Source organism: Miniopterus schreibersii (genome assembly GCF_964146895.1).
Source record: "Miniopterus schreibersii genome assembly, chromosome: 2".
NCBI lineage: Eukaryota > Metazoa > Chordata > Mammalia > Chiroptera > Miniopteridae > Miniopterus > Miniopterus schreibersii.
In genome coordinates, this window is record NC_138102.1 from 141,749,469 (window position 1) to 141,767,141 (window position 17,673).

At 41.9% G+C, this 17,673-nt stretch overlaps 1 protein-coding gene across 1 annotated transcript in view; it reads right to left on the minus strand.

Moving 5' to 3' along the window:
* SLC4A8 (solute carrier family 4 member 8) overlaps positions 1–17,673 on the minus strand; it is a 71,542-nt gene that overhangs the window by 33,336 nt on the left and 20,533 nt on the right. The window contains exons 3-11 of the mRNA XM_081127125.1: positions 16,962–17,129; positions 16,344–16,479; positions 14,736–14,896; positions 12,484–12,672; positions 11,124–11,215; positions 10,065–10,222; positions 9,099–9,186; positions 7,964–8,110; positions 6,808–6,908 (exon numbers count right to left, since the gene is read on the minus strand). Coding sequence (XP_080983251.1) covers positions 6,808–6,908; positions 7,964–8,110; positions 9,099–9,186; positions 10,065–10,222; positions 11,124–11,215; positions 12,484–12,672; positions 14,736–14,896; positions 16,344–16,479; positions 16,962–17,129 — 1,240 coding nt within the window. The remainder of the gene's footprint in view (positions 1–6,807; positions 6,909–7,963; positions 8,111–9,098; positions 9,187–10,064; positions 10,223–11,123; positions 11,216–12,483; positions 12,673–14,735; positions 14,897–16,343; positions 16,480–16,961; positions 17,130–17,673) is intronic.

The window sequence follows — 17,673 nt, forward strand, 5'->3', positions numbered from 1 at the left end:
AAGTATTAGCTTCAAACTTCAAATCTGAGTTGTCAGGAGGAAATGTGCAAAACCAAATCAAGGAATTAAAATCATTAGTTTTATTACATCTTTCCTAGATATAAAGCCTCTTTCACATGCACTTTCCTATTCTAAACAAACTATCCACCTTACGCTTGAGAAATTAGCATAATAATTCATTCATGCAGTTGACAAGTAGTAGCAGATACTTCCAAGCCAGGCACTGAGCCAGGTATTGAAGATGCAGCAGTGAGCAAGACAAACACAGCCCTTCTCTCCAGGACAAAGGTCTAGTTCAGGAGACAGGCTGTGCTGTGAGGGTGTCATGGCAGCATGTGACAGGGAGCAGCATTTCAGCAAGGGCTCAGAGAATGGACCAGGAGTTAGCCTGATGAGGCAGAGGGGCCAGCATGGATGAAACCTAGAAGTGAGAGCACATGGCAGGTTCGAGGTGCTGAAAGAGATATGGCTGGATAAGACAGTGTGAGGGGCAAATACCAATAGCTGAGGCTGGAGAAGCTAGAAAAGTAGAACCACAAAAAGCCTTGGAAACTGTCTTAAGGAATTTAAACTTTATCCTAATGGCATGTCAAGTAGCTAAAGGATTGTAAACAGGGGAGCAAATAATTAAACCTGTATTCTGGAAAGATCACTCTGGTAGAGGTGTAACTAATGGAACATGGGGAAAGACTAGAAGTAGTGGATAGGGATGAAGAGAAGCGGATTGATTCAGAGGCTAATCAGGAGTTAGAATCAACAGGACTTGGTGGCAGGACTTCAAAACCCCTCCCCACTTCCCAAGGATGAGACAGGTCAAGTGCAAGATAGCCCACACCAAGGATGAGTAGTGTTCCCACTCTGAGTGACTTCTAAGAGTGCAGTAACTGTACCATGGTGAAAGTTGTTCGGTGAATAACAGAAAGAGCCACTGAGCTTTCAACAGAGCAATTTGCCTGTTTTCTTCTGCAAATCAGTGGCATAGAAAAAAAGGAGGGTGGGCCGTGATAGACTGGAAACATAATAACCAAATGCAAACTTTGATTGGATCCTATGTCAAACAAATTAACTCTAAAAAGATGTTGCTAAGACAATCACAAAAAGTTGCATATGGACTGAGCAATATGCAAATTTAAAGAATTATTGTTAATTGTGTTAGATTTAATAATGGCACGATAGTTGTTTTTAAAATGTTCTTATCAAAGTATTCATACAACTCAACAAAAGGAAGACAGACAATCCAATTTTAAAATGGGCAGAGGACCTGAATAGACACTTCTCCAAAAGAGGACATACAAATGGCCAAGAGACATATGAAAAAATGTTCAAAGTCACTAATCATCAGGGAGATGCAAATTAAAACAACAATGAGGTACACCTCACACCTGCCAGAATGGCTGCTATCAACAAATCAACAAACAACAAGTGCTGGTGCGGATGTGGAGAAAAGGGAACCCTAGTATACTACTGCTGGTGGGAATGCAGACTGGTGCAGCCACTGTGGCAAACAGTACGGAGTTTCCTCAAAAAATTAGAAATGGAACTGTCATTTGACCCAGCGATCCCACTTCTAGGAATATATCCTAAGAATCCCAAAACACTAATCAGAAAGAATATATGCACCTCTATGTTCATAGCAGCATTATTTACAATAGCTAAGATCAGGAAACAGCCCAAGTGCCCATCAGTAGATGAGTGGATAAAAAAGCTGTGGGACATTTATATCATGGAATACTACCCAGCTGTAAAAAAGAAGGATCTCTTATCCTTTGAGGCCCTTTGAGCATGGAAGGACCTGGAGAGTATTATGCTAAGCGAAATAAGCCAGTCAGAGAAAGACAGGTATCACATCATCTCACTTATCTTTGTAATCAAATGAACACAATAAACTGATGAATAAAATCGAACCAGTGGCATGGAAGCACATAACAGAATGACTAATCTCAGAGGGAAAGGGGGAGGGAAAGCGGGAAAAGATTAACCAAAGAAGTTACATGCATATATACACTGCCCATGAACACAGACAATAGAGTGGTGAAGGCCTGGGGTGGGGGTAGGAACCGGATGGTTGGGGACAAGAAGAAGGAAAAAAAGGGGGGACATCTGTAATACTATCAACAATAAAAATAATTTTTTTTAAAAAGTGTCCTTATCAAACGAAGATACATACTGAAGTAGTTACAAGTAAAATGACACACTACCAGTGATTTGGTTTAAAATAATCTAGAAAATATAAAAATAAAACAATCAAGTTGTGAAGAAATAGGTGAAAGAAGACTGGCAAAATGTTGATAACTGTTGATGGGCACATGGGGAGGTTCATTATACTATCCTCTCTTCCTTTTTATATGTTTGAAATTTTCTATAATAAAAAGCTTTAAAAAGCAATCTACTCTCTCATAAAAGGAAGTTTGACCAGTCCTTCCCTTTCCTTCCTTCTCCTTTCCTTCCTTCCTTCCTTCCTTCCTTCCTTCCTTCCTTCCTTCCTTCCTTCCTTCCTTCCTTCCTTCCTTCCCTCCCTCCCTCCCTCCCTCCCTCCTTCCCTCTCTTTTTTTTAGGGGCCCGGAGGTGTACCACAAGGTCTGGGACCTGTATGCCAGGGGAGAAGGCACAACAAGCTCTCTCCATTCAAAAGCTCTCTGTCTCGTCTGGCTAGGTACAATGTGTGTGCTGGTAGACACAGGGAAGATGGTGTTCTATCATACCCACTTGCTCTTTTCCTCTGGTTTGGGTGGATACAGTTGGGATTCACCCTTTCTCAATCTATAGCAGTAACATCCCAATGTGGATCTGGGCTTAGGGAGAAAAGCAGAGCCAGTCTTGTGACCTGCTTTGGTTTTAGCCTGCCTGGCAAACCTAACTTAGGAAGGAACTATCTACAGGGTCCAACCTAGAGCACAAGAGATCTGACTCAGGGTTTGAGACCAAGGCTCCCGTTTGTAATAAAGTGTTATTTCTTGCTTTCTTCTCTGGGTAATTCGCCCTTTAAGGAACTTACAGGCAGCTGCAATTAGTCTGGGGCAAGATTCTAGTGTTTCTGGGTTCTTGGCCAACATAGCATCTTAGCACAACATGAATATCACCTCTCAATCACCAATGCCCTTCCTCTGAAGAGTATTATTCTGAGGGAAGAATTTCCTTCTGCAATAATGAGTCTCACCCCACTTAGGCAACCAGAAATGCTGCCATGATTGGTCAGTCCCCTGGACACAGGAGGCACCTTCAGAAAGGAGTGTCTGTGAGTTACAGACAAAAGATTTATGTGAAATGGATTTATGAGAAGCCATAGAGAGGGAGGACATCTGTCTGCCTAGCAGTAATTAAAAGGGGAGAGAAAGAGCTGAAGCTTTTATTGATGGTATACTATAAATTAATAATTTCTGAACCCTGTTTATGGAGTCAGCTGCATACCTCACTCATGCATAAAATCAGACCATAACTGCACATCTACCACAGATATTAATCAGATATGGATGCTTTTTTCCACATTTTGGACTTCCTTTCCCTTTCAACACTACCCCTTAATGTTCAAATTTGGGGTGGGAGGCAGGAGGCACACAGGAATATGAACTTAAGTTTGATGCAAGGAAGGACTTACCTGTGTAGAGGGTCACTAGGCTCTGGAGGACTGACTTAGGGAGCCCTTCTCTGGAGGGCTTTAGGGACAGGCCAGCCATTCTTTTGTCTGGTGTGCTTTGGAAGAAACCTGTTTGAAGTGTGTAGGGGATCACGGAGATAGCAGTTCCTGATTCTTTTTTTCATTAACCCTTCCCAAAAGTGGCATCCACAATTAAGTACATAAATCTACCTTGGAAACCCCCATTCCAGAGTATCTTCTCTGCTGTGAAGTGTCTGGCCTAGGAATGCTCTAGTCAGACTCTCCTTTCGTTATGTACAGGAATGCACTGGCCTCGTCCCTACGCCAGCATCAGCGAGGTCTAAGATACTGCCTGAGCCCTGGCTTGGTGATCAGGCGACACAAACCTCAGAGTACTGTTTTCAACTTTGTCTCCTTTCTCTAGTCTTAGGAGTCTACACTACACTTAAAGAGTCTTCAAACACCTCTCCACCAACGAGGATAATATCCTCAAAGTCTCCAAGTTCTGCCCCAGGCTGTGCACAAAGAAATACAACTAATGGTGAGAAGAATTATAAATCCCAGGCTCATATTTTTAGTCTGTGCAGTCCAGGTGGATCCAGAAAGTTCTATGATATCCATCTGCAGGGGCAGGTTCAGGTTCACCCCCTATATAAATTGAGATTGGGAAAGGGGCCAGAGTTGGCATGGAAGTATGGTCCCTGATAAAGGCATTAGGGCACCCTGGCCTAAAAGGCTACAAACGGGAGCAAGGCAAAGTGTCTTGAGGTCTTTTATGAAGGGCTCTGAAGAGTTTAGGAAGAGAAAGCATCTCTCACACCAAGCACGGACACAGGGAAGACACTGTCCTCCCTCCCTTCCTTCCATTGAAAAGGTCTCTCTCATCTGGCTAGGTAAAATAAGGGCAGACACTGGACAAAACTAGGCTTTGAGCTCAGACAACCCTTCTAATTTCAGCTTTGTCAATTCCCAAAGTTCCTGATGTGACATTATGAGAGAACGTCCTCAAACTCCAATTGAATTTGTGAGTAAAGTCATTTGGGGTTGATGATTAAGCCTGTGATGGTCCTAGCTATATGGAATTTTGGGGGAGTAAGTCAGGCACCATTTCTGAGATTCTATAACTATTGAAATCCAATCTAATGGTCTCCTAAACCCCCTATGAAATTGATTATAAATGACCCCACTCAAAAGGCCTGGGACCCTAGTTTCTTCTCCTCCGACACCAAAAGAAACCTAAAGTCTTACCTCTACATGAATTATCTGTTTGGAGGAAACCCTGCTGCCCTCATTTCTTCTACTTTCAAACTCTAAATCCTAGGGGTGTAGATACCCTTTATATTTCAAAGATAAATCATAACTCTGAAATAGTATCAAATCCATACCCCAAGACCCTTCCCCTTAAAAACCAGCACCTCCTCTAAGACAGTCTCAATCCTGGAACCTACTCTAAGGACAGATGCTACCCTTGAACTGCCTCTCAATACCAGGCCTCTCCACCCAATTCAGAACGCTCCCCACCTAAAAGAAAATGTTAAACTTACTCTTAGAGGTTGCTCCTTCTTTTCAGTGACTCCTTCCAACAAAGGGCTCCTCCTTTCATCCAGTGATCCCTCTCCAGGACCTACTTGTCTTTCCCCACCCTCAATACATTCCTCCAACCAAGAAATATATTCCCCCTAACAGGATGTTACCAGTTAAGTGTCATTCTCTCCTGCTCCTCAATCTCATTTCATTTCCTCTCCCTAAATTTCCAAGAATGGAAAAATAAATCACTCTCCACAATTTAACAAAAAACACACCCTTGAGTTGCCTTTGTGTAGGGTACTGAAGATGGAAAAGTAAGGAAAGCAATTTTAAGGAGGAAAAAAAATAAAGTGAAAGCAGGGGAGTACAAAATGTTAAAAGCTGCTTTCTATGATCTGAGTCTTGTCCTGAGAATCTCCACCCAGCAGATGATTTCTTAGACAAGCATGACTTACAGAGTCAGGACCATAGTCTCAACCTTCTCCCACAATCTAGGGGACACCACCGGATATCACTCCAACCCAAAATATCATCCTCTTTTACCACCTTCCTACCTGGCAAACAAAACCTCCTAGGTCTGGGGACCTGCTTCCCTCACCTATCATAGAGAATCTCCTTCTTAGACATCACTCCTTAAAATCTTGGCCTAGCCCTAGCCAGTTTTGCTCAGTAATTTGAGTGTCAGCCCATGGACTGAAGGGTCCTGGGTTTGATTCTGGCCAAGGGCACGTACCTCAGTTGCAGGCTCCATCCCCAGCCCCTGTTGGGTGTGTGCAGAAGAAAACCAATCGATGTGTCTCTCACATCAATGTTTTCTCTCTCTCTCTGCCTCCCTCCCTCCCTCCCACTTTCTCTGAAAAGCAATAAAAAAATATCCTCGAGTAAGAATTTAAATAAATAAATAAATAAATAAATAAATAAATAAATAATCTTGGCCTAGAAGAGTATGTTGCCTATTCTGAGACACACACCTAAAAGAGTACCTATTTTTCTACTCCAAGGGAATTTCTTAACATAATCACTCAATACTTATCTATACCTAGTTAGTCCATTCATGTTTCTAAACAGGCATCATTCTAAAAGTATTCATTCATTCATACATTCATTCATTTGATGTTGAGTGCCTGCTCTGTGCAGAGCGTTGTGCCGGGTGCTAGCAAAATAATGGGGTCCCTGCCCTTATGGAGCAAACATTCTAGCAGGAAAGACAATGAATCAAACAATAATAATGAAGTATAATAAGAGCTGTGACACGGGGTTGAAGGTAGGGTGGCAGGCAGGCAGGAGACAGAGCTCAAAGCTGTGACACCACATAGCAGGAATACCTAAACTCATCTATAGAGAGTCCTGGAAGGTTTTCCAAAAGAAGTGACACCTAAGCTGAGACAAAGGATAGGTAGCAGTTAGTCAGGAGATGAGGAAGAGGACGGTATTCAAATCAGAGGGAACAGTGTGTGGGAAGAACTGGAGGTAAGACAGAACATGGTAGGTAGTCTGAGAAACCTGAATGAATGAATACAATATTGATATATTCATAATACTTACAGTCAATGGTGCCATTTGAAAAGTCATTCCCAGACAATTAAAATCCCACAGAGAAGAAGGCTGAAAGCAGAGGATGACTCACTCCTTTACACAATGCTGCCCAGCAAGCAGTATCAGCTGTGAAACACCCCAGAACTTACCGCCCGGTGCGCTGAAGTTCTGGCCCGCTGTGGCCCCCATGTGGTTCTGGTTCTATGTGGCAAACGTTTCCATTTGGAACTCCAGGCATTTTCCTTTTCTCCTTTTAACAGATGACCACAAAATTAGCTAAGTCAGCCATCTATTCTGTTCTTTCTACTAACAGCGGGGAGTGGTAAAATAATCCAAAAGCAGCTAAAAAATACCCAAGTGTTTGTAGCTTTCAAATGCATTCATTGATTTGGGGCAGTTTACTGACTTTCTGAAAAACAAACAAACACATAATTTCTCCTCCTCTCCACAAGTACCTGACTTCTAACTCTGCCTTGCCCAGAAACAGGAAAATGGAGGCTTTGGCATCAGATATAACCTAAGGTCCAGTTTCAAATCTGCCTCTGTATAATCTTACTTTACCTTAAAACCTTGAAGATGGTTTTATTCCTTATTTGTAAAACTAAGGATAACAATACCTATTTGAGGATGTTGCTGAGAAGATTGAATCAGCATATGTAAGGCATCTGGCCTACTGTCCATTGCATGGTAGGAGTACTATGCCCATTTTTAACCTGTCAAAAAAGTATGGGGCGCCCAGCTGGGTGTGGCTCAGCAATTGAGTGCCGACCTAGGATCCAGGCGATCGGGGTTCAATTCCCAGTCAGGGCACATGCCCAGGTTGCGGGCTCGATCCCTAGTCGGGGGCGTGCAGGAGGCAGCCGATCAATGACTCTCATCATTGTTGTTTCTGTCTCTCTCCCTCTCCTTTCCTCTCTCTGAAATCAATAAAGATATATTTTTTTAAAAAAAAAAAGTATGGGGAACTCTATTTGCTCTCTATATACAACTTGCTCTTTGCATTTAAAATGGCTTCATTCATGATATACTCACAAAATATGTCCTTCCCTCTCCTCTCTGCCATTCCACATCAATTCTTCAAAAGTTGGCCTAAAATTCATCCTGTGTAATCCTGACAGACCCTATCACACCTGAGCCAATCTGTATTATTGCATATTCATCTTTATTACTGTACTGACATTCTAGGTGCCCCAAACAGGGTCATGGGTCAACTTATTTAGCATATACCCAACATGGCCTTTGCTTTTGTCCATGGTTGGGCACTCAGTGACACTAAGCCACCATTGGCTAATGTGCATACATTACCTGGGAAGGGACGTTTTTGGGTGGCTCAATTCTAATGGAGGGGTCCCACTCCCCTGGAGGGAGCACCGTCACCTGGTCTAGGAACTCATCAATCCCCGCCAGGAGATCATCTCTCTCTTTTGCCTTATATGCCACATCATGAAAAATCTACAAAGAAGAAAAAACCCTCAGGAAAGTTGAAAATGACTTTACTTAAAGCAATCACCAATGGACATGGTGAAGAATGAATACCTTCTCTTGATTTTACTTCTGTCATAGGGATCTGAAATGTAGAAACTTTAGCACTTAGAAAAGTATAAATATAAAAGGATTTTTAAAAATGAACCTAAAGATGAGATAAGTCAAAAAGAACTGAATATATATCTATATAAGAAGAGATAAGACATCTGCATAATTCTTACATTTGTATAAGACATTCTATAATTCTACAGCTGTATAATTCTGTTATCTCCTCAAAGAATGGAATAAAAAGCAAAGTGCATGGGAAAATTTTCCTGATCATAATGGTTGGGAAAACTGGATGGAATTACTAAGGTCCTCTGTGAAACAAGCCTCCCAATCAGAGAGCTGATTAAATACAGCCCCATTTCCTCTGCCTGCTAAGACATATGCCTTGAAACCCCTGCTTTGCAACTTACATGAGCAGCAAAGTCCTTATGGGGTATTCAGGGGGGGTTCAGCCCCATGGCAGTCAAAATGTCTGGCTGCCTCGGTACATTTGCATTACCATGCCAAGCATAAACCCCTGACTTATACAAAATGGTCTCATTTATGTGGAACGGGACTGAGGTTCCTTCATGTAAATAGGTTGGATGCATTTAATTAACAATCCTCTTCAGAAAGTTAAGTCAACCTTAATATCTTTCTCTCTTAAGTAGTCTACTTGGCAATAATAATTTTCCAAGAAAAAGATTTCTTCTGTACCCTTGATTCTTCAAAAAGGGAGAGATGACACAGGAAGAAATATCCCCCCAAAGGGCTCAGTCCTCCCACAATAAGAATTCAGAGAAGTGACCTGAACTGTTTCCCAATCGAGATTGCAATTGTAATTATTTTATCCCCAACAACTGGCACAGTGCCTGGCACAGAGTAAATACTCAATACATATTTATGAGATGAATGAAGTGGCACATACCTCATCTGTCATGATGGTGGCCATGGATCTGCCAATCTCATGGTACTGCTGACCCTTCCCTACTGGACCCAATAGGATAAACAAAAATCTGGCAACACATACAAAGGACAAAAGTAAGTAAGTAAACATAAAGAAGTGGCATCTTCCTCCTCTCTAAACAGCAGAACATTTATCTCTCCTATCAAACAGAAATCATCACGGTACCTTCAATAAAAAGAGGCAGACTAATGATGGAGCAATATGAGCTGCTTTGACCTAAAAGCTCCACTATGGGCACTGGAAGCTATTTGTATGACTCCATTAATAATGTGGTTATAAATCTTAGGATTTTCATAGACACTATTCCTTGCTATAGAAAAGACACTTTTTTAAAACATGGCATTGTAATGCAAATTCAAGGTTATCTGAATCTTACTGATTGCTCTAATAAGAAAATGATGGGGAGAGGATAGGAATAAGGAAGTTGAAATTATCAAGCCCTGAAGAAGAGTCTAAATTGTATTCTGGACATGTGAATACTGTGTAATTAATAGGGCTGAGTCACCTGAATCACCACCTTCAGAGTGCATGAATAGCCTTTTGAACAAATGTGGACATATCTGCAAGCCAAACAAATCCTGCCAGACACTGGAAAGAGACATCAATGCCTTTGCTCAGAGACATTTCCCTGGGATACAGCTCTGTAGAACTAGGAGGGTAACACAGTCCCTGCTATGTCCTTTGAATGTTCTTCAGTTTTCCATTTCCAAGGCCTCAGATATTGTACAGTCATAGCCTTAAAAGTCTTAAAATTCTGCATGGAGGTTAACCAAATATACCCCAGTGAAATCACTGCTGAATTTTAAGCAGCATTCCCAAAATAATTAATTATCCTAAGTTTTGCCATTAGCTGATTTCTTCCCCTAGCGCTCACACAAATCTGTACTTTGGATAGAATGCACTGAGTCACGCAGTCTTTCTCTCTACCTTGTTGGGATGGGCACTTCTGTCAAGCCTGAGAGAAGAACAGCTGGAGACAGCCTCACAAAGGCAACGATGGGGCGATCCAGAGTATCTACCTCGCCAACCAGGACGTTTGAGGCCTCTGCCCCAGTGGGAATTTTTTTCATGAAATGAAGGTCTACCTGAAAGTTCAAAAGAGCCTCTGAACCTGAGAGCCAACCCATCACCTCAAATGTCAATCACCATCCTCATGCCTTACATTCATATGTCATTTCATGATTTAACAAATGTTTTCTCATTCTATTTCATTTGATACTTACAAGAACTCTGTGGGTAAGACATGTCTTATTAGCAGCATTTTTTAATTTAAAAAATGAAGGAAATGAGACCCAGAGAGGTGAGGTTGACTAGCTCAGGACAACAGAGCTTTTAAGAGAGAGAATTTAAATCCAGGTGTTCTGATTTGAATTCCAGCACACCATGCTTCCTCAAAGAAAAATGTTTTTGAAGCTCTAGGTCAAATTTTTTCCATTTTAACATACTTAAATGCTTTGTCAGAGGTTTCAGGTTTTTATAAGGCTCCTTGCCTTATGAGCAGAGATGTGACCTGACACTATGCATGTTTTAGAAAGACAGTGTCAAGGACAGGCCAGATCAAGAAAAGGCTGGAGGCAGGAGATCATGGCTTAAATCAGAAACTGCAGTGAGGCCTCGGATACCAAAGTCACAGTCCCAACTACAAAGCAGTTTTAGGAGACAGTAGCAAATGTATTGTTTTGACAAAACCCCTGGAGGTAAGGAGGAGCTGCTGGAGAGCAGGTACCAAAAAATATATCTGAAAAATCAGGAGGTCTGTGTGAGGGAGGATTATCTGTGGCAAGTCCCAGTTTCAGCATGTCGAGCCTGGTGAAACAAACTGATGAGTCAGCCCCGTCCAGGCTGGAGTAGAAGGAAAAAGACACAAGCAGACGGGCCTCTTTTTCTACAGAAGGGGCTCTGGTCTTGGAAAAAGGGTGTTGCAATACCAAAGCTCTCTAGAGGTACTCTTAGGCCTATAAGCCAACTTCCCATGTCTCCGCTCACCTTGCTTAAATCCACAGGACTGTGTTCACAATTCACTCCATTTTTTACTTCAAGGTTTGTAGTTGGAACAGACTGAGGAGACACAGTTTGACCTATTTGGAGAAAATCAAAGAGAATTCTCTGAGTCCCTGCCCTTTCCACCTCTGACACACCTCATTCATTATCATTTGGCTATGACTATCTCCCGCAAAGCCCACACAAAGAGGTTAAGATGATTAAGAAGCTAGGACCACACATACCTATCTCCTTATCTACTAATTAGTGCTTTAAGGAGAACAGAGGTATTACCATTCCTGCACCCTCTTCTTGAACACCTTTGTAATCCTCTTTTCTTCCTCTATTAAGGTAGCAATCTTTCACCAGGAATGCATATCAGAGACTCCTATGGAGAACTTTCCAAATATATAGATTCCCAAGCATATCCTCTGTACACTGTAATTCAGTACATGTGGGAACAAGGACACCAATCCAGGTTAGGCCCTGCCTGGCCACAGAAAATGAACCCAATCAGCAGCTGAAATTCATTGAGTGCACCTGGCTAAGGGCCTTACGTGAATTAAGTTATTGAAACCTCACAATAAACTTATGGAGTTGAACCTATTATTATCCTCATTTTACAGAGAAGAACATGAGACTTAAAGAGATTTAGGAGGTTTCCCAAGGTCACACACTTTGCAAGTGGTGAAGCCGGAATCTCAAACCTAGAAGTCTGAATCAAGAGTCTACACAACTGTATTTTGACTCCCTAAACTAAGACATTTGTTTACTCTTTTAAAATCTCCAACTGAGCCCTGGCTTGTGTTTCTCAGTGGTTAGAGCATCAGCCCACACACCAAAGGGTCGTGAGTTCGATTCCCAGTCAAGGGCATGTACCTGGGTTGCAGGTTCAGTCCCCAGCCCCAGTCGGGGTGAGTGCGGGAGGCAACCAATTGATGTGTCTCTCTCAAATTGATGTTTCTCTCTCTCCCCGTCCCTCCCTTCTACTCTCTCTAAATCAATGGGAAAAATATCCTTGGGTGAGGATTAACAACAACAACAACAAAAATCTCCAGTTGACCTTTTCTGGCCCCAAATTATCCCCAAAGTGGATATCTCCCAAAAACCACATCAGTTCTGAGGCAACTCTGGGCTACAAACCTCTCACCCTGGGTCCACTGAGCTCTATCTGAGGCAGGCATCCCTAGTGCCACAAGCGATAGATAGTCATCAGTCCCAGCCAATCACAAAAAGTAGTGTCTAAGTGAGCATGGAAGCATATTAGATAAATATAGCTCCTACCCTCTAGTAACTTAGTATCTCCAGCTAGTTCCTAAGTGTCTGATTAAAAAAAAGAGAAAACAGTCACTCCTAATAATCTTACCATTTTTGTCCATTGAATGTGGATCAGACTGCTTCTTGCCAACCTCAGCAAAGGAGCGAACAATGGGAATGAGGTTATTTCTCTTCTTTTCATTCTGATGATGATGCTTTTTGAGAAGAGCTTCCCGTACTTTAACCCTCATGCTGTCACTCAGGTCACTGAACAGTTCTTGCTGGTCCAGGACCAGGTCTGGAAAACAGACGCTAACATGAACACTCTGATGGCCAGTGGACCCAAAGAGACCAACGTCACGTGGAGTAAGAGGTGAGGGTCAAGGAGTAGGGAGAGGCAGTTCAACCATTGTCAGTGAGATACAATTTCCTCTTCAGTGCCTGAAATAGTTATCTGATGACAGCAGCTGTGGCAAGTTATACTTCATTCATATAGCAAATCATTATTATTAGAAATAGAAACTACTGAGCACTTTGTATGTGCCAGGAACTATACTAGATTTTCTAATCTGATCCTTATAAAAACTCTGAAAATTGTCTGGTATAATGATGTCTACAGATTAGGAAACTGAGGTCCAAACATTACAGAAATTCCTCAAGGTCTCACATCTAGTAAGTTGCAGAGCTGGGATTCAAACACAAGACTGTCTGACTTCAAAGGCCACAGTATTACCCATTTTGTTCTGTCATCTACAAAAGTTCTCTATATTCCCTTCCTCCAAGAATCCATTGCTGTGATTCATCACTGGCCTGAATACATCAGGTACCTAATGTGGAAAACAATAGCAGTTTTATTTCAATCCTACCTACCTACTCCCAAGCCTCCCCCAAACTTCAACCTGTTCTCAACTCCAACTTCACCCATAACTATCCCAATGCTAGTAGCAATAAATAAAGAAAATCTATTTCAAATATTCAGTCCAAAGATCCATGTTCCTCTATCTTTAACCTTTGTTTGATTGGTTCTTTGCCCCCACTTTATAAACATACTTCAGGATCCTTCATCTTGGGGGGAAAAGAAAAAAAAAGAATATCTTCCCCAAGTCCTCCTTTATCTATTTCATCGATTTCTCCCCCTCTCTCCCTCCCTCCCTCCTTCCCTCTCTGCTATCACTTAAAGTTCTCAAAACAAAAATTCTTCAGCGCACTACAATTTGGCTTCTTCAAAGAAACTGCTTTTGATAAAATCATCAATAACTTTCCACTTGCTAAATCTGATAGATGTTTCTAGTCCTTCCCTAACCTGACATCTCTGCAGCATTTGAAACTGATGAATTAAAACTCTCTTCCCTTTTGCCTTTTGTAGTGTGTTGAATGGTGGCCCCCTAAAATATATGTCTATATACAACCCCCAGACCTGTGAATGTGATTTATTTGTAAAAAAAAAAAAAGGGGGGGGTCTTTGCAGATGTACTTAAGGATCTCCAGATGAGATCATCCTGGATGATATTGACAAATATCCTTATGAGAGAGACACAGATCCTTGTAAGACAGACACTAGAAGCTAAAGCTAGAAGCATCAAGGAATAACTTTCCCCTAGAGTCTTGGGAGGGGACACAGGATCCCATCAGTGCTGACCCCTCCCTTGGGTCCCCATGTGATCCCAGAGAGGCATTACTTGGATACTTTAAATGGAGAAAAGTTTGGAGAAATCCTTATTTAACCTGTCCAGCCAAACCAAGCTAAGCTGAAGGAAAAATCCTCACATGCACCCAGATGTTTCCCAAACTCCATTCCCAAAACATAGTATCATAACACTCAACCACTCCATGAAACTCCATTAGACATATCCCCTTCGTATCTTGCTGAAGAAGTGGGGGTACTTTGGCTCAGTTTCTTACATGTCTTCCCCAACTGCCATATTTTTAAAATCTTTAACTCCCTTTTCTCTGCACAGCTCCTAGTTGCCTCTTTCTCTAATTATCAAAACATATCTCCCACTGTTGCACTTATATTGTTCCATAGCTGTTTTTCCCACTAAAAGATGAGCTTCTTGAAGGTAGGAGCTGCATTTTATCTTTATTCCCCAGTGCCTACAATATAATCAGGCATAAATGAATACAAAATAAATTTTTGCTGAATGAACAAACAAATGGAAGACTAAACACCATGTCATTTGAATCCCATAAGTCTGTGAAATAGCTGATTTCTTAGTTTGAAACCCATCCCACTGCTGAGAATGTTGAGGTCAGGAACGTTAAGTGACTTGCCTAAGGACACACAGCCACTTGATTCTTTCCTCTATACCATACTTCTTAATTTGCACAAACATTCCTCTGTTTTCCTTCACCTAACCTTACCTGCAATTTCTTCTATGCTATTTGCACGCATATCCAGAAGGACCGTTCCATTAATAAGGCAGCTCCTTAGCTCAAAGAGACTGTGCAATGAAAGGGTTGCCACATAGGGCTTGCTCCAGCGTTCTCCCCCATCCTCAACATCTTCTTCAAACTTCAACCACCTGAAAGCATTACAAAGAACTAAATGCCAAAGACAGAAAATGAGGACTTTTCAAGAGAGAATCTTTAATGTAAGTCACAAAGAAAGATATGTGAATAATCACACTGAACACTGTAACCTAATCTCTATGTTCAGGGTACACTGCAAAGTGAAAACAGCAGGCTATAAAACAGTGCAAGCCCTAGCTGGTTTGGCTCAGTGGTTAGAGCGTCGGCCTGCCGGGCCTGGTCAGCGTGCGTGCAGGAGGCAACCAATCAATGTGTCTCTCTCACATCAATGTTTCTCTCTCCCTTCCACTCTCTCTGAAAAGCAATGAAAAAATATCCTCGGATGAGGATGAAAATAACAAAAACCAGTGCAAGATTGAGTATAGTTTAATTCCATTTTCATTTAAAGAAATTTAAAAAAACAAAAATGCATACATATATATGACACCAAATATTATATTCCTCATTCTCCCTGGGATTCTGCACATAATTTTCATTTTCTAATTGCTTATCTTTATTTTCTAATTTTTTATGATGAGCATGTATTACTTATGCAATTAAAAATAGATCTAATCTCTATCATTTGGATACATTGACAAATCACATTAATAAAATGTTTTCTTTCTTAAAGAGCCTATCCATGTGACCTTTAGCAGTTTGCAAAGACAGAATGACAAGACTAATTGTTTTTTCACTTAGTATCAGGTCGCTTGGCTTGTTTAATCCTCTCTACCTGTAGAAAACATCCACATCAGCAGGCATCCAGGAATAGCTGTTCCAATAGGAGCTGGAGCCATGCTTTGCTGGTTACCCACATTGCCTCTTACCCCAACGCTCAGGCATGCTAGCTTCGTGTGATACATAAGGCTCACTGGTCAGTTACTAGAGGAGCCTAGACATGGCCCTGGTTAATCTAGGTGCTCTTTTTGGGTTTGATCCTCAGACAAGCACAGCCACTCTACAACTACCCCAGGAAGCTTACTATCAGACAGGCTATAATCTCAAGGGTCTCCATGAGGTTGGATTGTCCCATAGGAAGTTAAAGTCTCAAAAATTCTGGGAATTCCAGTGAATTCAAACCCAAATGACTCTATGGTTCACCTGCAGGAAAAGTCTGGACCTGTGCTCTGTCTTCTGGGCTAGTCCAAACCAAGGTGGCCCTGTCAGGCGTCTTCTAAACCAGACCTATAATATCAAGATAGCCCATGAAGTACTCTGAGCCCCAAATAAATGAGAGAGGACTTCAATCCTAGGCTCAAGGTGAACTGGCATAGGTGTGACCAGAGACACCACAAAGAGGCCAATATCAAGACTCTCCACAGAATACTCTCGAACATCAGTCCCTAAGTCAGTCATCACTTCTCCCATGAAGAAATAAAAGACAAGGCAGGCCTGTCACTTGCTGAAAGGCAACACTGCCTACCCAAGCAAATCCTGACCCAGTTTATTGTAGGGCCTTACCTGGCTGTCTCTTTCCACTCAGCATCTTCTCCCTCTTTCACACAGATCTCATCCAGCTCTGTGAACAGCTCGTGAGGAACATGCTCTTCATCTTCCTCAGTGCCAAGAATGAACTGAACACGCTGAGATGGTGTGTCTAGAAAATCAACCACAGAGAAAGGTCTGCTCCCAGCCTCAACTTAGAGATAGAATTCTGCCATACTTAGCGCATCTGGGGGCCTTAAAACTTCAGTAACATTAGATAATTCTGAACACAGATCTGAAAATTTTTTCTTTATTCCCAGAAAATTTTTAAAAATCTCTTCTGTGAAAGCAGTTTCATGGGAGGAAAAATTATTAACTAAGACCACTTGAAGAAAACCTGCAAGAAATTGGAAATCTGATGAACCTGATCAAAAGGAATGGCTCGTTCTCTGGCAGATGATTTCACCTAGTATGGTATTGATTTGGGGGCCTGAACTGTATAGTTTTCATGAAGACAATTTTGATTCTTAGAAGCATTTCTTGGAAGCAAGCTCTGAAAACTCAATAGAAGGGCTAGAGAATCAAGACCACCTGCTTAATGTCCATCACACATTCCCTTCAGCCTTACCAATCCTCCCAGCCATGGACACTCACCCTCTCTCCCAAGGGTGATACCATGGGCCAGGGCCTCCTGGCCTTCCTCCCCTTGGCTGGCTCCTTTGCCCCGGCCTCTTCTCCGGTGCTTCTGGCCATGGGTTCGGTGATGCCGATGGCTCTGCCGGCCCAGTGGCATCCGAACGCCCACGTACAGAGTTCTATGACCTGAAAAGAAGCAAAAGGTCTGTAGAGAAAACCCCTTTAGTAAAAGGAGTCTAGCATCTTTAAGGGGGGGCAGGGAGGGATGCACAGAGATTACAGTTCTTTGGCCTGGTCACAACACTGTAATGATAAAACTTCAAAGACTTCCAGAACTAAGAATATAGAGATCTTGGAAGTTCTCCTTTGCTTGCATACAGCTGCAAACCTCACAGGAGTGTTGTTAAGATCAAAGGAAACAATTACATGAACATTAAAGGCCAATACAAATGCTAGTTGTTATTACAACAACAATCTGATCAATTGTAAAACAGCAATATATAGTCACTTTATGACAACTGCAACAAGTCTTGGCAGGGAGGCAGCTCAGAAAAGTGGTTAAGTACTCAGGTCAACTGGTCTGGGTCCAAAACTCGACCTCATCATTTACTAGCCTTGTGATCTTGAACAAGTTATCTAATCTCTCTGTGACTGTCTTTAAAAAGGAGTACTGACAGTTTATCATTTAAACTCAGAAGGGTTTTGTGAGCAGTAAATAAGATAATGTAAG